This window comes from Oryx dammah, unplaced genomic scaffold (genome assembly GCF_014754425.2).
Source record: "Oryx dammah isolate SB20612 unplaced genomic scaffold, SCBI_Odam_1.1 HiC_scaffold_4, whole genome shotgun sequence".
Taxonomy (NCBI): Eukaryota; Metazoa; Chordata; class Mammalia; order Artiodactyla; family Bovidae; genus Oryx; species Oryx dammah.
The window spans coordinates 21,602,383-21,627,034 of record NW_024070188.1 but is presented as its reverse complement, the minus strand read 5'-3'; the positions used below and the strand labels follow the sequence as shown (position 1 = coordinate 21,627,034).

Sequence of the window (24,652 nt, the reverse complement as noted above, 5' to 3'; positions counted from 1 at the left end):
CAAGAATACTGGAGTGGGTTGCCAAGGAGGTAATAAGTCCCAACAGAATATCAAGATACCTTCTGGTCCAAGGGACATCATCATTTTAGCAAGAGAAAACTTCAGAGCCTTTATCTCTAAGCTTTAATACAAAAACAAAAAGAAAAATACAGACGAATATGAAAAATCTTTTAATGTTCTTATATTTTTCTGCATTAAAAAACTAAAAATCTTCCTTTATTATACACATAAATGGATCTTTAGCTTTCATTTCATAAAAGTACCATGTTTGGCCATTTTTTTAGTTTGTGCCATTACAGTTTTTTTTGAAAACTCTCTTTGTAACTGCTGTGATGAACGGGAAGATAAGAGACGTATATGTATTAAGTACTATTACTTCTTCAGTTTCATCCTTCCAAATCAAAAGTTCTGAGTATTTTCGGAGACAATACTTACCAAAACTGTTACCGAAACTTACACCCCTTTCATCAGTTCAGAAATACGCGATCTCAGAATATTTAGATCTACATCTTGCCGCGTTCATTTTACAAATTCAAAAGATCTCAGGACTTTCACTTGCTTTCTCCCCCAGATCCACTCTGACTCGTTACTCGGAGGTTGGGCCCAGCTTTCTGGACCGGTCTGATGCACTACGAGAGCTGTTCCTCTGCCCACTGGATTCTACAGTCTCGTGGGATGCCGAGAACTTGGAGGTTCCAGAAACGTAGACATCACCTGGGACACGCCATTAGTCAGCACTAGGACGTGGGCATCCGCCCTCTGGACGCTGCCACCGGGTCGCAACCCGGAGACCCGAAGCGATCAAGTGCAGGGACGCCCGCAGCGTCCTCCCGGGTACCCAAGGCTGGCCTTAAGACCAGACTAGTAGAGCGAGGATGCGGCGCTGAGGCCCTTCTCAGGTTCTGGCTCGGCAAAACCCAGTAACCAATCCTTAGGTGTCTGTGGCAAATGCCAGACCAGGTGTTTTCCCCATCCCAGCAAGTCCCGAGCGGGCGTGGGACAGTCAGCCCAACGGCCAGGCCCGACGAGTCGAGCGTGGAACTAGGGAGCAGACGGAGGCCGGCGCGGGGCTGTCGATCAGCAGGCCCGCCTGGCTGTGGGCCCCAGGCCTTTCTGCCTGGGACTCTGCGCCTGCGCCCGCCCGGCCGCTGCCTGCTCTCCCGGCGCGGCCGAGGTCCAGGCTGCAGCACGCCGCCTGGGTATCCGGGCGATCCATGGGCTGCAGCGAGGGCCGCGATGACAGATTACGGCGAGGAGCAGCGCAACGAGCTGGAGGCTCTGGAGTCCATCTACCCTGACTCCTTCACAGGTGACTTCCGCGGCCACAGGCCCGCAGCTACCCGAGGTGGAGTGGGACGGGCCGCCGCCTCCACGGCCCTCGACATCCCCGGCCAGGATGGAGAAGGGAACAGCCAGGCCGCGTGGCCACCTCGCTCGCCACTCTCTCCTCTTGCTCTTCTCTTGCAGTGATCAGGCATTTACTAGTAACTCTACGGCTGTTCTCTCTTCTCCGCTAATTTCTTGAAATCTGAAAGTCCGGGCGAGGTCCCTGGAGTGGCAGGCCTGGAATTCAGTCGGGTGCACTTTGGTTTCTGTGTCGCGGCAGTCCTTGGGGTGGCAGAGAGTCGAACACGGCTAAGCGACTGAACGGACCTGAACTAACGGGAGCGCGAGGTTTAGTGAAATACACGAATGAAGGTACTCCAAGTGGGAGTAGTCTTTCCAGAGCCGCAGAAGTGTCAGTTTTCATATTTTCACCATTATTCAGGCTGTTTTTTCTCATATTTGGTGTTTTAAAATTTGTGGGATTCAGAATTCTCAAAGTTACCCAGGATCAGTTTGGAGAGTAGTCTTGTCCCTGAAATTTGTCGTTTTTCTCTTCTCTCTCTTTTTTTTTAAATGTTCTGACATTCTGCAGATTGCCCAATGAATAAGTTGGCTCAAATTTCAGGTCCACTGTAAGATCACAGGTAGTTATATTTGTAGTAGGATATTAGACGTCATCTAGGAGAAGGAAATGGCAACCCACTCTAGTGTTCTTGCCTGGAGAATCCCAGGGACCAAGGAGCCTAGTGGGCTGCCGTCTATGGGGTTGCACAGAGTCGGACACGACTGAAGCGACTTAGCAGCAGCAGCAGCAGCCTGGCTTCCTCTTGCTAGAAGCAAGGTAGTGGAGGCTCAAGAAAGGCAATCGGTTGGCTCTGGGTTGGCCAGCAAGTTAGTAGCAGGACTGGTAATAAGAGTTCGGTCTGGGACTGGAGTTCCACTCCAGCTGGTATGACGGGGAGCAGAAGGTTACTTGGTAAGTTGGGCTAATGTAAAATGGTAATGAGAAGTTCATTAGGTATATTTTCAAGGAAGAGAATTCTTCTGTAGTAAACCATCCTTCTGATGATTTTGAAAATGCTGCAAGATAACCACACCAATATGGCTTGTCTCACTTTACACTCAGGTTTTGAGAGGTGATCTAATAAAGCCAATATGAGTGAGTATAGCCTAGGTTTGTGGGACTTACCTTCCTTACCCCGTCCTTTGAGTGTCGTCCATCACTGACTGTCAGAATTCAGAGTGTAAGGTAATGTTATTTTAACTCATAAATTCCAACCCCTCTCCCTTGTCATTGTTTAGCTTAGTTTTCTTACTCTACCCTTTGATCACTGCTTGCAATGGTAGCAAATTTTGTTCTGCTTTGCCAACAGGCTTATGTCTCTCAGCTATCCCTGTATAGTTCCAGTCCTGTTCATGTTCTCTCTCACCAGCAGTTCAGCTGTGCTGTGAGGATGTTAAGGGGATGAGTGAAGAGGGGTTTGAGAGTGTCATTAACTGGGTGAGTGTGTATGGAGTCTGGCTCCCTTCTCTATCCTTGCTTATGTATCAATGTCTAAATAAAACAGAATATAGGGTCAGTTGTTGGATATACTCTTAATCATGACATTTGGTCATTTCTGATACATTGGAAATGGGACAGGCATGAGCACAACATAGGCAGACTTAAGAAAGCACAAGATGTGCTCTTCTCATTTCTTTGAACATTAAGATTTACTCATTAAATATTGTCCTTATAAACATTTGTAAAAGTGATACATTTTAACCCTAAAATAATTGGATGGTTCTTTTAAATTGTACTAGGGTCTGATATAGTTGGGTTTGTGAAATTCTTGTCAGATGCAAAAGTGCTTGAGAATTCTGAGCCAAGTTAATAAAAGAAAATTTGTGGATCTTGGATGCCTCAAGTATTCTGCAGTATCAGCTGAGCCCTTCTGTCTCTTAATTCCTATCAGCACCCCTACAGTTGCAGTAAATAAGTTAAAATGAGCTGTCCTGATTTATAGTTATTTAGGAACTTTGGTCAACTTCTGTATGAAATCTCAAGGCAAAGGCAAGCGGACTTTGGAGTCATTTATTTCTGTGTTTGGTCTTTTGGAATCTTTTGAGGATTTGCAAGGTGTACTATTTTTTATAGCTTTCTTATGTGTTGATGATTTCATACTTTAGTATTTTCATACCTGGTTTAAGAAAGAGAGCTTGTTTGTATTAGTTTGCCAAAGAACAATAATTGGTAGTTTTCAAGTCTCATTTTGAATTTCATTGAATATTAGACTTGGTAAGTGCTCAATGCTGTTGATGAAGTAAGTGTGTATGTATGTATATAATTTTTAAAATAAATGATAGAGTGCTGACAGAGAAGCCTTTGTTAAGTACATCATGGCCCTCTTGTGGAGGCTGAAGAGGCATTGTTCATCCAGCCGTAGACCTAGGCACATAGACCTAACCTGACTTGAGAACTGATTTCCTGGCTGTTTGCAGAGAAGTTTTGGCCGAATGTTGCATTTGTTGTGAATTCTAACAGATCATAATACAGTTTCTTCTTTGTGTCCATTCTGTAACTTGATTGCACACTAACCCAATCCTCCTAACAACTAGTCTTCTAAAATATACATGGAGGCTCCTGATGCCACATTCTCCTTCAGCAGTGCTTCACTTGATAAGATCCTGCTAAGATAGTTGAATTTGGTTATTTCCATTTCTGTATCAAAGTCCCTGGCTATATATGGGGAGTTTTGTTGGATCAAATTGCTTAGCTTCAGGCTAGCCAAAAGTCAGGTTCCCTTGATTCTGTTTGACCTTACAAAGAGATGTATGTAATCCTGTATTTGCTTGTGTTAGTACCTCTGAGTTAACAGCCGTGAGGTTAACAGTTAGAATTGCATTTAGACACAGGGCAGAAGTCATCTTGTGAAAGCAGTTTTTCTAGGACAGTTGCTCTCTAAGACCCATAGGGACTTCCTTTAATGTGGGCTGATCTGGTTTTTTGTGGAAAACCTGTCATTTTTGTGTCCGTGTGGTGTACCTTTCAGCTACTACCTCCATTTTCTCTGCTTTTGACAAAATTCTTAGTTTTATCTAGTTTGCCATCATCTGCCCCTCTATCACCTAACACTTCTCCTGCCCCTCCACTGGTTCCTTAAACAGTGCCCAACAACTTCATTCTTTTTTTCAAAAGGATTTTGATCCACTCACAGTGGTGGATACCTGGTCTCTTTGTTGTTTTTCAGTCGCTAAGTCATGTCTGACTCTTTGTGACTCTGACTCTTTGTGGCCAGGCCTCCCTGTCCCTTGCTATCTCCCGGAGTTTGCCCAAGTTCAAGTCCATTGCATCGGTGATGCCATTCAGCCATCTCATTCTCTGTCATCCCCTTCTCCTTCTGCCCTCAATCTTTCCCAGCATCAGGGTCTTTTCCAACTGGTCAGCTCTTCACATCAGGCGGCCACAGTATTGGAACTTCAGCTTCCACATCAGTTCTTCCAATGAATATTTGGGGTTGATTTCCTTTAGGATTGACTGGGCTCTTTAGTGAAAGCTAATCTTTCCTCAACTTGCCTCAGCTCACAGTACGGTAGTAATGCATTGGAATAGGATTATCACTTCATGAGAACTCAAGAATAATTCATCTTTCCAAGTCCAATTAAGTAAGTTTCCCTATTTTAGTAACCTCCAAGCTTTGGAATATTATCCCTTTTCAATTTTCTGTTTGTTTTTTTTTTTTTTTAATTAGGTTTAGCTATGACAGAAAACTCCAAATAGCTGGTTTTAGAAAGGTAAAAGTTTATTACTCTTGCACATAAATGAGACTTGTGTAGCTCTAGTTCAAGATTTCTTCAGGGACCAGTCTTCTTCCTAGTTCTCTGTCATGCCTAAGATGTAGTCTCATCCTCATGGTGAGGATGGCAGCATTCCTTTTCCAGGCAATAGGATAGATAAAGGAATGAAGGGCGGGGGGGAGAAGTAAAAGACAGGAGTTCCTTAAGGAAATTTCCTCAAAAACTATCAAAGGACTTAACTTCCTTCTGTCCCATTGGCTGTAACTCAGTCATTTGGTGAGACCCAACTGGAGGGAGGCTGGCAATGACAGTTTTTATTCTGGATGGGCAGTACACTCAGTTAAACATGGTGTAACTGAAAGAAGGGGAGGGTGGCTATTGCAGAAATTAGCATTGTTCTCCAAAATCTTTGTTCCTGATTCACCATTTTTTCTCTGTGGCAATTTGGTGCAGTGGGTATCAGCTCTCTGTCCTTGGACAAATCATATAACCTCTCTAAGCCTTCGCTTCTTTATCTATTTAATAAGGAATACTGTAAGTGTGAACGAGTTAGTCGCTCAGTTGTGTCCGACTCTTTGCAACCCCATGGACTGTATCCCACCAGGCTCCTCTGTCTGTGGAATTCTCCAGGCAAAAATACTGGAGTGGGTAGCTCTTCTTTCCTCCAGGGGACCTTCCACCAGGGGCTTCCCAGATGATGCAGTGGTAAAGAATCCATCTGCCAGGGTAGGAGATGAAGGAGACTCAGGTTTGCTCCCTGGATTGGAAAGATCCCTTGGAGGAGGAAATGGCAACCCACTCCAGTACTCTTGCCTGGAGAATCCCATAGACAGAGGAGCCTGGTGGGCTACAGTCCATGGGGTCGAAAAGCATTGGACACAACTGAACATGAACACTAATACTAGTGTGGATACTTCATAACTGTTAAACAAATCTAAGATACTGTTTCCTGGAAATTTGCCATCTTAGTTGCTGCTGCTTCTGATACTTTTGATGGCTTCATAACTCCTGTCTTTATCAACAGACAGTTTTGATTTCTATTTCCTCCAACTGCCTGGGGTGATAGTCACAGCTTGGAAATGCCATCTTTAAAATTTTCATCTCTTTCCATCCCTAAACTTTGTAGCCCTGCAGTTCTTTCTTTTCCAGGCTTTTACTGGACATGGGTCTCATCACAAATTCTCATGGATTGGTACTTTATCAGCTTTTATTTTGTTCATCACTGTCAGGCAGTTCAGTGATCTTCTTGCTAGCATTCCCCTGTCCTCATGTACCAAATGGTTTCCTCACTTACCAGATATTTACCGTAGGTACTGTTAGGAGCTCAGTCTCTTGGGCAAAGACATCACATAAGTAATTTATAACACAGTGGGATGATCCTTTCGCGGAGGTATATACAGAATGCAGCGGGAACCGAGGGAGAGGGGACTGAGTTGTTCTGGAGAGCTGAGGGGTCATGTGGGGTTATGTAAATGAGACTGGGGAGGGGCACATGTGCAGACTTGTGACTGTGAGAGCCGTGTGTGCAAAGGACAGGTAGTTGGGTCTAGCTAGAATGTAAAGTGAGAGACACAGAAAATGAGGCCCGACACGTATGCAGGGGCCAGATCACTAAGGGCCTTGTGAGGGATTTGGGTATGACCTTACAGGCTCCTTCTCCATGACCCTCACCATAGCTCCTCAGACACACATGGCTCGCGGGAGGTACTGCCTTGTCAGACCTGCATCCCTCGGTACTGAGGCTTCTCTTGAGGTTGACCTGTCATGACTGCTTTCCTTTCAGTCTCTGGAACCATTCCCTCCTCTTGCTTTTGTTCCCCAAGTTTAGGACTCCTTACACAGCTGATCCTGGCTCTTATTTTTCTCTCTCTGCATTCTCTCTGGTGATTTCATTTAGTCAAATGGCTTTCCCTGTTACCTCTCTGTGGATGATCCCAAATTAAATTCCAGCCCAACTTTCTTCAGCGTCATTTGCCCATTTCTGATTACTTGATATTTCCAGCTGAAAGTACCCTGTGTCCTTCAAATATGTCTGGTCTTTCATTTCTAGTCCTTGTTTTTGTTCATGGTCCTGCCTGCAAATTCAGGGTGTCACCCATCACCATCTTCGATTTCTTCCTGTTCCCTGTTTGCATTGCTACCAGCCTAGATCAGAACCTCATTAACAATTTCAGCGGCTGTCTAGTTTCATCCTGCCTCTAGTCTTGTTTTCCTCCTTCTGTTTTATGCACCATTGCTAGATTTATCTTCCGTGTTTAGAAATAGAATTCTGACCTTATTACTACTGCTAAAAAAAGCTATCACTATCCACAATAAACTTTCAGCTGTTTATTTTCAACCTGTTTTATTCACCACATACATCCACCAGTGGAATAATTTCTAATTCCTTGTGTGTTCCTTAAGCTCTCTTACCATTATACCCTTGCTGCCACGTTACTCTAACCTGCATTCCTTTTCTCCATCTCGACTTACAGAGTATGCTTTAATCCACCACCTAGCTCCAATGACTTCCCTGGAATTTCTCAGCTGGAATTTTCTTTTTTTAGATGAAATTCTATACAGTTTATTTAGTCCTGCCAGTTAGTAGTTGTATAGCTTTGGGCACATTATTTAAAAGCTTTTTTATCCTTGTTTCCACATCTATAAAATGCCAATGATACTGTATTTAATTGATTCTAAGACATCTTAACATTTAAACATCTTTGAAGTCTGAATTTGTCATACAGTTGACTACATATCATAGTTTAGTTGGCAGTTCCTTTTTTCTTTCTTAGTGGTACATAAAGTAGGGTGAATCATATACTTGATGGCATCTTAAATTTGGTAAAATATGATGATAGTATAAAATCACCATTTTGGTTTGAGAAATAAAGGATCTCTGTGTAAATGCATAGAAGAGCACAAGTGCAAAGTAATGCTCAATAAATGTTAGCTGTTATTGGGTATAGGTTTCCCTAAATTACAGCCTCACTGAACCCTTATTTCTGTAGTTGCAATTTTTATATTTCATGACATGTAAATGCTAAAAGTCGGTTATGAAAAAAATGGGAATGAAATACGTCTAATATATTTTACACACATTTGTTAGGAAAAAGAGGTAGGGCCAGTTGTATTATAAAAGCTTTACTACTATAATTGCCTTTTAGGGACTTTTTCAACATAGGCTGGATGGCCTGAGACCTATTATAATGTGCGTCCAGTGAGTCTTTTTTCCTTTCTGACAAACCCTCTCTACTAGTCATAGGTGCTAATCTTTGCTTCAGGTCAATTAGAATGAGGGCATATGTCTTGAAAATTTTATCGATAGTGAATATTTATGAAGACTTCAGAAGTTACTGAGTAGGAGAAGCTGAGTCCTTTTCATGGTGACGTCTTCAGGGAGCCCCTTGTCAGAAAGAGGCTGCTGAGCTGTTACCAACCTTGGTAAGGTAGGGGTTAGTGCTTCCCAGGCCTGAAGTGAAATGCAGACTTCTGTGGGCTCAGCAGTAGTCAAGAGTGGCTTGAATTTTCCGTCTTTAGTTTTCTGATGGTTCCGAATATGAGTTTTATTTGTTATTGTCTTTCTTCTTTTATTGTTTAGATCTTTCATTGAGCCAGAATTTATTGAGTTTCTAGATACTGCCTGGCACTGGTCCAACAGTTCTCCGAGTTCTTACAGTATTCTTGTGGGGGAATAGATCATAAACAGATAAATAGTATCAGATAGACATCAGGCAGTAAAATAGCATATAAAGCTTTCTTACTTACGTAAATGCTGATTGACATGTCTTGCTTAACAAATTGGAAGTAATTTGATATTTGAATGCATGGATAATTTTGTAATTCCATGAAAGATGGTAGGTTTCAATAATTTGTGAAAGAACAAAGTTTTTAGAGACAATGTGGGAGAAAGATAGCTAGAAGATACAAACTCTTACAAATTGATATTTACTGACAGTCGTAGAGATTCTGAATTGTATTTCAAAATATATACGTAGAAAAATTAGTGATAATACTGAGTATTTATGACTGAGTAGGTTCTGATGAGAAACATCAAACTTTTTTTTTTGCCATTTCATTTGGAAATTTTTTAGAATGTGACTTTCCATGTGTGGGTGGAAATTTTGAATGAAAACATAAATTACTTAATTGATAAAACTCCAAGAGAGTTTCTATTACAGGTATTTTTTTCTCAGATTAAAGAAAACCCTAGATTTAAATAGAAATTGATGGATGTTTTATCATCTGAACTGTTACTATTAAGTCTGTATTTGTGGAAATGGAAATACAGGCTAGGGATCAGTTTCCGGAACTGGGAATTGGTATTTTGCTAATAAGGAAAAGCATGTGCCTTATGTTAATAACTTAACCTCTGTGTATATTTTCTTGCAGTATTATCAGAAAATCCACCCAGCTTCACCATTACTGTGACATCTGAGGCTGGAGAAAATGATGAAAGTAAGTCTGATTAAAAATACTTTTGGATTTTCTACACTTCCCTCAGGAATTGTATTCCTTTTGCAGCCATTTAGCAGGCCATTGCATGTGTGGAGGTGCTAAGGTTCTGTTAAGAATTTAGTATGATTGTTAACAGGTTTCTAACCAGTATTTACTATGTAATAATGACTTCTGGAGAAACAGAGAGGAAGTCAAGGAGATTTTCTGGCAGAAAAAGCTTAATTTTTAAAAGTGAAACAGAAATGTTAACAATATAGCGGGTAGAGAAAGGGGAGGAAATTTTTGTCGATAAGACTTTCTACAAGCTTAATGTAGTGGTTGTATGGTTTTCCATGGCATGCCATCGACTTTTTCCTCATTGGATATTTAGATTGTTTACTAGACATTTGCTGTTATAAACTGGGCTGGATAAACACCTACCTATATTTTCCCTCTTTTTAGATTGGATAGTATACTGTTATTTAAATATGTGTGTACATAAAGCCAGATAAAAACCAATATTATATAACTGTCGAACTAAGACAAATGTACAAATTGAAATAAGGGAGCTATAAAACTAATAAGATTAAATTAGTTTGGCACATGTTGGGAGAGGCCTATCTTAAGTTTATTTCTGCTTTGGTCAAGTTCAATTAATATTGTAATTTGATAAAAATGTTATATAAGTTGGCATTAACCCTGAGAATTTTTTTTTCCTGTTAAGCTAGTCAACTAAAATTCTGTCATGAGTAGTCAGTTACACCAATTTTAGTGGTATCACTTGATAATTCTAAATCTGTCTTATAGAATTGAAAATAAGGTTAATACTGATATTACTGAAATCTGAAATAAAGAGATATTGGATATAGTTATTAACATATTTATATAGATGGATTTTATTTATATGTATAAAGTCTCAATTACACATGAGGATCCTTTGACATTTTGTTTAAAAGACTGTATGCATAGAGAGATACTTTAAAGTATCCTTTTAATAGTACTTTTAAGATACTTTAAAGATACCAAAGTGGTAACAGTGATCTCTTTCTGAGGATGATATCATTATTGATTTTGTTTTTCCTTTAATATATTGCTAAATTTTATGTAATGAATTTTTGTTATATCATATAGTAGAATCAGTAAATTAAAAAGAAAACTTGTGCTAGCAATAAAATTTAGAAACATGTTAATTAAAAAAGTAAGAAAAATGCCAAAAGACACTATATATTTCTTACCTAACATTCAATCTTATATCTTATATCTGTTGATTCATAAAATTCTTTGTTGACATCATACACAAAAATACCAAGCCAGCAGATTTTGAGGTTTTTTTTTTTTTTTTATTCCCATGGAGAGAAATCTAGATCTTAGTTTAAATCATCAAAAGCAGGAGGTTTTAATAATTAAAATATGAGTTACAAGAAAGGCAAAATGGAGACAAAGGGTCATGTTGACAAATAGGTGTTAACAAAAAATATTTAGCACTGCTGCTCTGTTTTAGATTGCCTGGCAAAACTGAGAATTCATCAGACTAGGTAGCAGAGAGATACTTCCCACTTATGCCCCTTTAAGAATGTCACACCTATACCGATGTCCTATCTGTGAACTGGCACAGGCCAAAGACTGGGGGAGAATGTCAGTGAGTCAGGTTAAAAGTTTCTCCGACAACCTCTCAAGCTCTCCAGTTTACAACCGTGTCCTCTAGCAGCCGCTCAGCAATGCTCTGCTGGCATTGTGCAGATAGAAGTCTGGACTCTGGAGCTAAAGTCAGATCTTCTGCACTGCTCTGGGGGAGGCCTGGAAATGAGCCTAAGTTGGTGCTTTTTCTGTGTGTCATATTCAGTGCCTTTCGTTCATCTTAAGGAGGGTTTTATTTTTATTTTTTATTATTATTTATTTATTTATTTTTTAATTTGGTTTTGCCATACATTGACATGAATCCACCACGGGTGTACATGCGTTCCCAAACATGAACCCCCCTCCCACCCTCCTCCCCACAACATCTCTCTGGGTCATCCCCGTGTACCAGCCCCAAGCATGCCGTATCCAGCATCGGATATAGACTGGCGATTCGATTCTTACATGATATTATACATGTTTCAATGCCATTCTCCCAAATCATCTCACCCTCTCCCTCTCCCTCTGAGTTCAAAAGTCCACTATACACATCTGTGTCTTTTTTGCTGTCCTGCATACAGGGTCATCATTGCCATCTTTCTAAATTCCATATATATGTGTTAGTATACTGTATTGGTGTTTTTCTTTCTGGCTTGCTTCACTCTGTATAATCGGCTCCAGTTTCATCCATCTCATCAGAACTGATTCAAATGTATTCTTTTTAACGGCTGAGTAATACTCCATTGTGTATATGTACCACAGCTTTCTTATCCATTCATCTGCTGATGGACATCTAGGTTGTTTCCATGTCCTGGCTATTATAAACAGTGCTGCGATGAACATTGGGGTACATGTGTCTCTTTCAATTCTGGTTTCCTCAGTGTGTATGCCCAGCAGTGGGATTGCTGGGTTATAAGGCAGTTCTATTTTCAATTTTTTAAGGAATCTCCACACTGTTCTCCATAGTGGCTGTACTAGTTTGCATTCCCACCAACAGTGTAGGAGGGTTCCCTTCTCTCCACACCCTCTCCAGCATTTATTGCTTGCAGATTTTTGGATTGCAGACATTCTGACTGGTGTGAAGTGGTACCTCATTGTGGTTTTGATTTGCATTTCTCCAAAGAAGACATACGGATGGCTAACAAACACATGAAAAGATGCTCAACATCACTCATTATTAAGGAGGGTTTTAAAGGGAGTGTCTTCATCCTCTTTCTCTGACATGCAGTAAAATAAAATACTCATAAGTAGCAGATGTATTTCATGTGTTAGATGTGATCTTTGGTATTCCTGTGATTCATTTTTACCTATATTTGTGGTACATGTTATGTATGTTAATGATTATCTGGTCTCATAGTAACCTTGTTTTCCTTTTGTAAGAGAATCTTTTGTGCTACTTTTCATTGACACATTGTAAATTAATTACTAATTCAACAAAGATTTTTACCTCTCTCTACATTTTAAGGTATTTGTATTAATCTCTTCTCTTATGTCTTTAGCTGTCCAGACAACCCTAAAGTTTACATACAGTGAAAAATACCCAGATGAAGCGCCCCTTTATGAAATATTCGCCCAGTTAAATCTAGAAGATAATGATGTAGCAGACATTTTAAAATTATTAGCATTACAGGTAAGGAAATAACATGTTTTGTAATGGTATTATTTTATTGGCCTTAAATATTATACATTAATCTTGAGTTAGAAAATTAAATATGTATAATGAGTGTACTGAACAAGCAGAATTTCATGATGTATGTGTATACACACACACACACATTCACAAAGCATCTTTATTATTGTTCCCTCCTGTACCTTTAAAATTTGAATAAGAGAAGTTCTCCCTATAACCTTGTTTGAAACTCAGCCCTGTGACTTTTAGGTGATAAAAAGTTCAATTAGGCACAGTAAGTTATAACACAATCATAATTTGGTTTTCAGAATATCTAGTCCCATGCACACTTAAAAATCCCAATTTAAAAAAAAGTAAAGCTCCTAAGCCCTCTGATCTGTTGCAGTCTAGTTACCTGCAATTTGGTGAGAGGAGTGGTGATTGATTTTTTTCTTTCCTATCTCTCCTGCTCTCTAAACTTATGAAGAGCAGTAATGGTTTATGACCCTTCTAAGAGCAGGTGTTTGCTTGGAAGAAAAAATGGGTATTGGAAAGTTCTTACCTGGCTAGTTCTTTGATGGGTCAGGCTAGTCACAGTCTAGGCGTGGTGGATATTTAAAGCTCTCTTTTACTTGGGTAGAGTTTTCATGGATTCTTCACAGTAGAGAGTAGGGAGGGCAAATAAAATCTTACTCCACCATCTTGAAAGCAGAAGTCCTAGTTTTGTTTGTTTTTCTAAGAAGAACTGACAGAAAACGTCTCCACTGTAAATATGACTGGTATATTTCAAGAAATGTGGGTGCTCTCACTGTTGACATTTTAAAAATATCTGGAGCTGTTAGAGAATGAGGAGTGAAAGAAGATATATCAAACATTAATTTATGCTGATTCTAGGTCCTGTTCACTTCATTACCCAGTATGAAGTCATATTATTTCTATATCATTTAGTTTAAAGTGCTTCATTTGGAAACATTGTAGAAAGCCTGGAACAATATACTGTATTCAGTCACTCATGTATTAATATAAGTTTCTTGATCTGAGTGATTTTTGTTAATATGCATTTTATATTTTATTTATATTCAAACTCCTTTCTTTTAAAAATGAAGTTTTGATTTCTGATACTTACTGAGATCAGAAGTATTTAGGGCATATTTGTATCTTTGTTCTTAGTTGTATTAGTTTTTAGTTATCAAAATAATTTATATTACAAAAAAACTCAGAAAATACAGAAAACAATGAAGAAGAAAATAAAGATTATTCTTAATCTCACCAGTCAGGTATAACTGCTTATTAACACTTGGTGTGAATTCAGAAATTTTTTTCTGCAGTAGCATGTTACCATGATTTTAGTTCTTTGGGGATATTTTGAGAGCTGTGACATGAACCTGAATTTTGAAGACAAAAGGATTTCTAACATAATAACAATGTAGATACTTTTATGATTTATCTTTATGTATCTTTTTTTCTTTTTGTAATGATTTAAAGCTATAATGATGAATATATGCTGGAGAACTGAAGTTGTTAGCTACTGTAGAAAAAGGTTTTCTGAATTCTACCTACATATATGGTTGTTACATAGAATCTATTGAAATGCCTGTTTTCAGTTGAATATAGCAGATTATAAGACTTTTAAGATTTAAGATGTTGCATATGGGCTTCCCTGGTGGCTCAGCTGGTAAAGAATCCGCCTGCAGTGTGGGAAACCTGGGTTGGAAAAATTCCCTGGGGAAGGAAAAGGCTACCCACTCCAGTATTCTTGCCTGGAGAATTCCAAGGACTGTATAGTCCATGGGGTCACAAAGAGTCGGACACAACTGAGCGACTTTCACTTCACTTCACTTTATATATACACATACACACACACACACACATCAGTTCAGTTCAGTTCAGTTGCTCAGTTGTGTCCAACTCTTTGCGACCCAGGGGCTGCAGCACGCCAGGCTTCCCTGTTCGTCAGCAACTCCCAGAGCTTGCTCAGACTCATGCCCATTGAGTTGGTGATGCCATCCAACCATCTCATCCTCTGTTGTAAATAATCCAAGAGTCTGAACTTATGGTGTAACTGAGTTAGTGATCATATTATAAATGTATGAGTGTAGTGATTATACTAAAACACCTCCTGCCCACCACTGGTTAGTTGTTTTCATTTTTCTGAGAAGTATGTTTCTAACTGCACCTTTTGTTCTCTTTTTTGGTTACATAGGCAGAAGAAAACCTTGGCGTGGTGATGATCTTCACCTTAGTGACAGCTGTACAAGAAAAATTAAATGAAATAGTAGATCAAATAAAAACTAGAAGAGAAGAAGAAAAGAAACAAAAAGAAAAAGAAGCAGAAGAAGCTGAAAAGGTATATTTAAAAGTCATATTTTCTTTCATTATTCTTTAAATTTGTCATTTGGGTTTTTTTGTTTGTTTGTTTTGGAAATTTCAGTAATTTGAGAGGAAATCACAAAAATAAGCACAAGTGAAATTTAATAAAGCTTTACTAAATAAAATTTTAGAAGGGCCCTCATTTAATTGGTGAGAATCGCACAATAATGATCAATCAGTTGGTTAAATGTTAATAAAGTGCATGCAGGTAAAATCAAGAAATATAAATTATTTCACTTACAGTATAAAGTTTAGAATTATAAAGCTCCTGTCAGAATACTTTAAATATTTATTTACTGAATTTAAAGAAAACCTTAGATTCTAAAATGAAGTAAAAAAAAAAAGTAAGCAGGGATGTCAGTGTTATGAATTTAAACATATTATATATTGACAATAGCAACTTTCTTCTTAATTGTGAATAACAATGGGAACACCTCACATATTATCTTTGTTTTTTTGTAATAATATAAAAACAGACTTTTCTAGAGTAAATTGCCAAAACCAGTGAGAGTAGCCAGTGCAGCTAGAAATCAGACTAAATATTATGGACTTGAAACCATTTTTCTCTTTGATTCCTCTCAGTGGCTGTGTTCATTAGTCTAGAAGTTCATTAGGCTTTATTTTCTAACTGTTGTTTCATTTATCTGGCGATGTGTTTTTCTTTCCTAAGCAATTATTCCATGGTACTCCTGTTACAATTGAGAATTTCTTAAATTGGAAGGCCAAGTTTGATGCAGAACTCTTGGAAATTAAAAAGAAACGGATGAAGGAAGAAGAGCAAGCAGGAAAAAACAAATTAAGCGGTATGACACCACCTTCCACCCAATATCCTGTTCCCTTTAAGCCCTCCTATATTATTTCTTGTATAGCAAGCGGATCATTTGGATAGATTTCTGTAAGAAAATAATATACTTAGGCATATAGGGCAAAAAGAGAGTGTGATCTCCATATGATGATGTTTCTTCACACATAATTATCATTGATTTTTATGGCTTATCTTTCATCTATTGCAATGGATAGATCTCCAGATATAGCTGCCAAGACTTTTAGGATCACAAAGCTTAAGAGTGGTGGAATCAAACCCATTTGTTTTTTCAAACTAGGCTTTCACTTGTTCCATTTCAATGCCAATACATTTCATATGCCTCTTAGCTACTTACCGAGTTCATACATTTATTGAAATTCACAGAAAAATGGGTTTTCAGATTTTCTTATATCTTTAACTTTTTAAAATTATTATACCTTTTAAAGGGTTGTAGGGAAGATGGAGAAAAACTATGCCATTCTAATTAAATATGTTTATTTCTTTTAGGGAGACAACTATTTGAAACAGATCATAATCTTGACACATCTGATATCCAGTTCTTGGAAGATGGTAAGATAATACTAGAATTCCATATGTACATAATGTGCTGTTTTTAATATTAAACCATGAAAATCATCAGTTCAGTTCAGTTGAGTTCAGTCGCTCAGTCATGTCCAACTCTTTGCGACCCCATGAATCGCAGCACACCAGGCCTCCCTGTTCATCACCATCTCCCGGAGTTCACTCAGACTCACGTCCATCCAGTCGGTGATGCCATCCAGCCATCTCTTCTTCTGTCATCCCCTTCTCCTCCTGCCCCCAATCCCTCACAGCATCAGAGTCTTTTCCAATGAGTCAGCTCTTCGCATGAAGTGGCCAAAGTACTGGAGTTTCAGCTTTAGCATCATTCCTTCCAAAGAAATCCCAGGGCTGATCTCCTTCAGAATGGACTGATTGGATCTCCTTGCAGTCCAAGGGACTCTCAAGAGTCTTCTCCAACACCTCAGTTCAAAAGCATCAATTCTTAGCATAGTGATAACTTAATGTAAATTTTTCCTCCCAAGGCTCTAAAGAAACACACTTTGAAGAATAAATTCTAATGTTTGATTAGGTTATACATTAAACTATGGCAGTGTATTTTTTAAAAGTTTTGTGATAAGGAAAATCAAAGATAGCAAGTAGGTAAACAATATGATCACCTTTGCCTCTACCACTTGGTAAACCAGGTCACTGTGACTTAGATCACCTGTTTTCCTCAAAGTTATAATATCACAAATCTATGGGAACTGTAATCCATGGTCTGTCATGGAGCTTTATAAAAACTGCAAACCTGGAATTAACCAAAAGTCTTATATTTCACACCACTCTTACTGTCTTTGGAACATCTAGTCCCTTGTGCTTTCCTTCTCTTTTTTATCCTAACCCTTATCCTCTTGCTGTCTTCATCTATTCATTTCCATCCACCCACAAATATGGTGGCTCAGACGGTAAAGCGTCTGCCTACAATGCGGGAGACCCGGGTTCGATTCCTGGGTTGGGAAGATCCCCTGAAGAAGGAAATGGCAACCCACTCCAGTATTCTTGCTTAGAAAATCCCATGGATGGAGGAGCCTGGTGGGCTACAGTCCATGGGGTTGCAGAGAGTCGGACACGACTGAGCGACTTCACTTTCACTATAAGCTTGGCACTGTCCTGGGCACTGAGGATAGAGCAGAGAACACTGCAGATAAGTCCCTTCCCTCATGGAGCTGGAGGCCAGTGAGTGTCTCTTAAAGGTAGAGCTCCTTACGCAGTCACCCTCTCGTAGCTCCCCGAGTTCTGTACTCCACCATCCTTCTGTCAAGCCCATCGTGCCTGTGGGATCCTCTAGCATCAGGCCTTTTGACCTTATTCCTGGACTACCTTTTGGAGAAGGGAAGAAGGTTAAGTATCAAACGTCTTTTTTTTTAAAGTTTTAGACTCTTTTTCCTGTTTGGTGGATCAAGTATCTCTTTATAGTCAAAAACTTATCAAAAGTGCTCTGTTGATTCTGCCTCTGAAATGTCTTTCTGACTCTTTCCTCATGATTTGAAAATTTGTTATTTTTCAGCTGGACTTTAGTAGTAGCTTCATTCTTTCCCTGCCTCAGTCTCTTCCTCTAGTGCCCTTACCTGCCTTGTAGCTACCACCTCTGACTCAGGATTTCTAAAACCCATGTTTAGTCGTGCCGTTTCTTCCCTTAAAACCCTCTGGTGGTTCTCTGCTGCTTAGAGGAAGGGGTTGACCTACTTTGGTCCTTCAATTTGGCCTTCATCTGTGTTATTTTCAGATGTTTCTCTTCATGAATCTTGTGTTCCAATTAGAAGGATTCAAGGTCTTAACTTTTTTTCTCTGCTTTTGCATAATGTTCTACCTAGAATCGCTTCATCCTGGCTCCTTTTCTTCTGGGTAGTTTCAGATTTATCATGAAGATATTTCAGTTGTCATCTGCTCTTTGGTGTCAATTACTCTTTGGCCTGAGCATACCAAATTGCATTTTGTTACTGAACTGCTCTTAGGCTTCATGAAGCAGGGTTTCTTCTCACTGAGTTGAATGTCAGTGGACTAGAGTCTGAGAGGGAAAGAAGGTGAACAATGTTCGGTGATTTAAGAGTACTGTAATATCCTACTTCTGTGTACTACAGACAGACTGAAGAATGAAGCTATTTCATGCAAAGCCTGAGTATTGCTTCCTGTAGGGCTTAGACATTTGGAATCTTGGAAAGGCATGCCACTGGTTACAGGGGAGCTGGATGAGAGTGAAGAGCAAAATAAATTTGTCAGCTGATTATATGTACAGTTGAGCTAATGATGTGCATACATATCTCCAGTATAGAAAGAGATGAACTCTTGGTACAGGTCTCCTGGTCAGTGATAATCAACTTTGTATCATCGTTGTCTCCAGCTTACAACATGCCAGATCATAAATGATTCATTCTAGGAAGGGCTTTTTGGTAGTTGGGTCTTTCTAGACTATGAACTGGAAGCCTGAAGATGCTCTTAAGATGTGTGAGTCTCTGTTGACCAGTGCAGACCATTGCTGGTGTGGTTTGCAGTAGGAGTTCAGGATTTTGGCACGTGACCTACAGCTGCATGTTTAGGAAGACTGTTTGGCCCTCCCAGTGGGTTGTATCTTTTATTTCTGAGTATAGGACTAAAGGGGAAATCTTCTGTCTTTTGCAGCTGGAAACAACGTGGAGGTAGATGAGTCTTTGTTCCAGGAAATGGATGACTTGGAGCTGGAGGACGATGACGATGATCCAGACTACAATCCTGCTGACCGGGAGAGTGACTTGACCGACTGATGGACTCTTCCCGTCTGCAGAGAGGCTTGACTGCCACAGCATCTGTGGCTATGCTGAGAGGGTGTTGATTTTCCTTTCTTTTTTCTAAGAAAAAAATAATTTTCAGGAGAATATTCTTCTGATGGCTTTCATCATTGAACTTAATAAATTGATCTTAAAAATTTCAAATATTAAAATGTTCACTTCCTCTTATTGATGGGAAGAAGGTCATATGTTTATAAAGTCATTTAGCGTTGGAAAGCGATCCTGCCGAAAACACCCAGTCTGGAAGATGTGCCATTGCTGAACACAAGTGTGGGTTTATGTACAAGGAATTGGAGTGGGAATTTCTATGTGGAGACAGTGGTGACTTTCAAACTGTAAGGGTTTTCATTCATATCGAATATTAGAAGACTGAGTGAGCAGGGCATTAAAACTGAATTCTAGCCTTCAGACATGATAAATTTAAGTCTTAAAATCAGAAGCCCATATAACAGTCAGGAGTAAAATGGACTTTAGTCCTATAATAATACCTGAATCAGAATCATCTTTGTAGTTGTGGAAAAGTACACTCCTAGACCATTCTCAGTGATGCTTAATAAACACTGAGCCTCAATCTGAGCCTTGGGAGTGAGATCTCATGCCAGAGATACAACGGTTGTGATGCACACTCCTGATGCAGAACCGCTGTCCTACAGATGTCAGGTCTATAAATTGTGACGTTCCCAATTTTTCTAACTGATCTGAATTCATGGGACTGTTCACTACACACATTCACATTGATGCGCACGAGACCTTCATGATAATATGGAATGATTGACGTGGGGGCTCTAGGTAGGAGAGCCAGGCTTCATGCAAGTTATCCAGTCTCTGCAGTTTGGGAGTATTGAATCTTAACCCCAACAGGAAAGCTCTTGTGCTGTTATAGATGGCTGTCTGTGTTCAAAAGTATGAGAACTGTATACCCACAGAGCAGCAGTTATCCATGTTTATTTTTAAAGTCAGGCTTTATGATTAAAGTTAAGACAAAACCATCATTGAAGAATTTAATACTCATCACCCACCTTGATCTTGAACAATAAAAAGAAATAGTAGTAATATTCAGTATTTCTATGCAAAGAGAAGTCCAAAAGTTTGTTACGTGAGATTTTGCTTTTCCTAAGGTGAAATCCTTTCTGTATCTAATCAATTGCTCAAGAACCTGAAAGAGTGATTCGATTAAGGTTAAGAAAAGCAGTGGTGAGCCATGTAGCATGAGGTCAATAAAGACTTGACCTTGAAGTATAAAGAATGATTACACTTGCCCCTCATTTAAGTCTATGTTTTATACATTTTCTACAGGTATTGAATATCCACCTTTGTCGTTTCAAATGTAGGCAGAACCCAAAGAAATGGAAATGGAAATGAAACTAACCTGGTTAGTTCTAATGATACTCCCACGTATATTCATCTGTATAAAAATTTACAGTTGACTTTGTATTCTGGGAATTAAGCAAAGACTGCTTCTCAAACTGAAGCACACATAATTGCAAGATGTGTAACAGCGTGTGTGCATGCTAAGTTGCTTCAGTTGTGTCCGACTTTGTGAGACCCTAAGGACTGCAGTCCACCAGAATCCTTTGTCCATAGGATTCTCCAGGCAAGAATACTGGAGAGGGTTGCCATGCCCTCCTCCAGGGGATCTTCCCCACCCAGGGACTAAAAACACTTAGGTCTCTTAGGTCTCAGTTCTCCTGCCTTGGTAGGCGGGTTCTTTATCACTACTACCTGGGAAGCCCCACCCAGTAACAGCATGACTGGCTGGTATTTGAAGCAATAATTGGCTCATCTTGAATTACCAGTTTTGCTCTTGAATCAGGGAAAATTGTTTCCATTTTTTAACTCGTGTTAAATGGTATACAGTATTACTAGGTGAAACACCTACACAAAAATTTGTGTTTGTTGCTGTATCCCTGGAACAATGGCACTGAGTAGGCCCTGATTAAGTGAATGAACTATGGAATAGAATGCAAGATGATTATGCATTTTAAAGATATAAGATTTCAAAGAAATGTTCTGTTTGCTGTTTGCAGCTTTGAATAATGCTTCTAGTTTCCACTTCACATTCTTTGATGCTTTAGGAAAAACAGTGGGTAAATACTAATTAAACACATCTAAAAGATTACATGAACATTTCCTAGTTGAGGTAAATCTAAGAGAGATGTCAATAACATCTCTTATGAGTGAAAAGGATGAGATCATTGATTGTAGTGGGACAAACTCCCAAGATATATGTGCCAAGAAGTAAAGCAATGCATTCTTGGATTCCAGAAGAAAGGAAATTGTGGGTTTTCAATATTTATGTGCTAGCCAGTTAAGTGTTATGAAGCTACAAACAGTAGGTAAACTAGTACAAGTAGATCCCAGCGTTTTGCAGAGAACACACACGACAAGCAGCAAAGTTAGAGATTGAATGATTATAAATGAGTCACACAGTTCAAGAACTAGGGAGTAATTTCAGACCATTGATTTCTAAAGAGACAGGGAAAGTCTTCCACAAATGACACATGAAGTGTGAATTCCAATGAACAGGTAAGTGTGAAGGACGCTTGCTTGCTGCTTTAGGACCTGTGTCAGGGTAACAGATGACAGAATGCTGCCAAAAGGTCTTTCTCGTGTCACCTTTGTTGGGCAAACTCATCAAAGGACTTGGAAAGAAAGGGGGTGGGTTGGATTCCAAGTGTACTAAATCTCTTCCATTAATAAGATGGGAAAATGCTGGGGAAGGTTCAAGAATATTATGAAGGGTTATCAAAAATTTGACTGCTGTGCAGAGCCATAATGGCACCTGAGGTAAAAGGAAAAATTCATTAACTACCCATTTAACATTAATGAATTTTACAGCATGCATTATAAATCACAACTCTTAAGTATTATGAAAAAAGACACCCCCATCCCCCCGAGGATATGGGGGATGATAGGGCTGAAAACATTTTGTCTAGGACATAAATTCCCCCTCGCTCTTATATAAAGGATGAAGAAGGGATAATAGAGCCTACTGGCAAGAAGAGGCCTGGAGCAGAGGGGTAAGGGGGCTCCTGAGGAGAAGGAGCTCGAGACCTCAGGCAAAGCAGGCCCGTGGTCACCATCAGCAGCTGCGCTTAACACAACACATGACGGTGCTGGAGGCCCTGGTGGAGGGAGAGATGTCACCCTAGGGTCTGCAGAGCTCGAGAAGACAGGCCAGACCAGCTGAGCCTACCCGCCCAACCCCCCAAATGCAGACACTCAGCTTCTGTGTCACATTGCCTTTTGAGGAGGAGAAACAGGATGCAAGATACGTTAGGAGGGGAGAAACAGCCCTGATGGAGAATTTTAATTGTTTTAATTAAATTTACTTCAAGTCCATGTTCAACACTCGAGGAGATATAATCTTAATCTATAGTTTTATTATTTATTTTGTTGGCAGGAAGGAGGATTTGAGAATAAGATGAACTGGTACATAAAATATTTATTACTTTTTCACAAAGTACTTAGGCAGGGAGTGTAATTCAATTTTGTTAGAGGAGAATTAAATTGAGGTAATATCATTAAAGCCTTGTATTTGACTCACGACTAGCAGGCAGTTTCAAGGTAGCAAGTAGCTTAGCTAATAAATAAGCATGGATTATACTCTATTAAAAGTCCCCGTGGGTATGGAAATCATGCAAGTCTTGCAGTTAGGTTTCAGGAACATTAAGTTCTAGCAATATAACAAGACAGCAGTGCTTATGTTGTAGCAAGTGAGAGGAGTTTCTTTTTTTTATTCATATTTTTATGATAAAAAATAAGGATACTGCTGCTGCTGCTGCTGCTGCTAAGTCGCTTCAGTCGTGTCCGACTGTGCGACCCCACAGACGGCAGCCCACCAGGCTCCCCCGTCCCTGGGATTCTCAAGGCAAGAATACTGGAGTGGGCTGCCATTTCCTTGTCCAGTGCATGAAAGTGAAGAGTGAAAGCGAAGTCGCTCAGTCGTGTCCGACTCTTAGCGACCCCATGGACTGCAGCCCACCAGGCTCCTGCGTCCATGGGATTTTCCAGGCAAGAGTAGTGGGGTGGGGTGCCATTGCCTTCTCCGAAACAAGGATAAGCACATGCCAAAGCATGGTTATGAACAGAGGAGTGAGATTTTTGTTAATTTTACTCTGGGTTACCATATAATACAAATACATTACTATCATTTCATAATAAATTTTTGTTCATAATAGAGTCCTAATTGTTAAGCACACTGTATTACTGAGTTTGATTGTTCACTCTGTAAATTGTATTAAATTTAAATACTTCTTTTGATTGTGAAAAGGCCTGTATCCTATCTATAAACCAAATTGAGTAAATTGTCTTGAAAATTCTGAGTTAACTGGTGCCATCTAGTGGTGAAGAAATCATTGCTTTTTAATCAGTATTTTGGGACTGCAGTGGCTGGCTCCAGGGACAAAGCAGGCAAAAATCAAAACTAAACAAACAAAAAATAGGCAATCATCCCCGACGCATGACCAATTGTTCAAGTTTTGTGTCCCCTCCACAAAATTTCTGCCTTTGTTTACTCTTTGGTATCTTTGTCTAGTTGTGGGTTTTTAAATTCACTTGTCCAGAGAGTTTATAGATATTTGAAAGATAGGCGAAGGGAATTATGCCACCATCCTGCAACCAGAACTTGAGTGATAGGGTTTTGAGTCTAGAATTTTATGGTCCTTTGAGCGAACCTGATGGGCTTTAAACCCCTGTAGATTGGGTGGATATCACACAAAATTCTGTCTCCCAGATATGCTTCTCTCTCTCTTCTTGCATGAATAATATTTTTATACAGTAAAAAAGGTACCTATAGTTCTTCCTTGAAATGTGGCCTGTCTTAGGTTCCCTGCCTAAATTTTCCTGCATCCCCGTTTTTCCCAGGAAATGACTATACTGCATTTAAACCTTAAATCAGCTCCCACTTAGAAAAAAATTTCAAAAAGATTTTCTTTTTCCCAACTCTCAATCACACCCATTGAAATAAAGAACCCAGAGAATGACATCAGCATCTTCGTGGCATAAGATATTCACTTTCTCCTCTCCTTTGATTTAGAACTAATTGGATATATATAACCAAACCAAAGTGCCTCTGTGCAGTGCACTAGGACACCTGGGAGACACATCCATTGTCTGCATCTGAAAGGGAATGGATTGGACCTCAAACGAGACTAGGGGGCCGGGAGTATCACAGCTGCTGTGGAGGCAAAGGGGCAGTCGTGGCTTCTCTAGCAGAGGAGGTGGAAAGGGAAGGGTTTAGTGAAAATCTGTCTGCCCGCTCAGGTATAGCTGGAGAGCCCTGCTGCTCTCCAGGAGCACCTGGATCTGTGAAGCAAACTCTGATGCAGGAGGGAAAGGAAGGGAAGAAAGCAGACAAAGAGAATAAGAGGATCACATTTCCTG

General features: G+C 39.6%; 1 protein-coding gene across 1 annotated transcript; it reads left to right on the top strand.

Moving 5' to 3' along the window:
* The first annotated feature begins 932 nt into the window (after positions 1 to 932).
* On the top strand, positions 933 to 19,419 carry RWDD1 (RWD domain containing 1). Its single transcript, XM_040238443.1, has 7 exons — positions 933 to 1,309; positions 9,475 to 9,540; positions 12,636 to 12,766; positions 14,949 to 15,092; positions 15,786 to 15,918; positions 16,428 to 16,490; positions 19,122 to 19,419. The coding sequence occupies exons 1-7, from the start codon at positions 949 to 951 to the stop codon at positions 19,241 to 19,243; spliced, it is 1,020 nt and encodes a 339-aa protein (XP_040094377.1). The 5' UTR covers positions 933 to 948; the 3' UTR covers positions 19,244 to 19,419.
* The last annotated feature ends 5,233 nt before the right edge of the window (positions 19,420 to 24,652 follow it).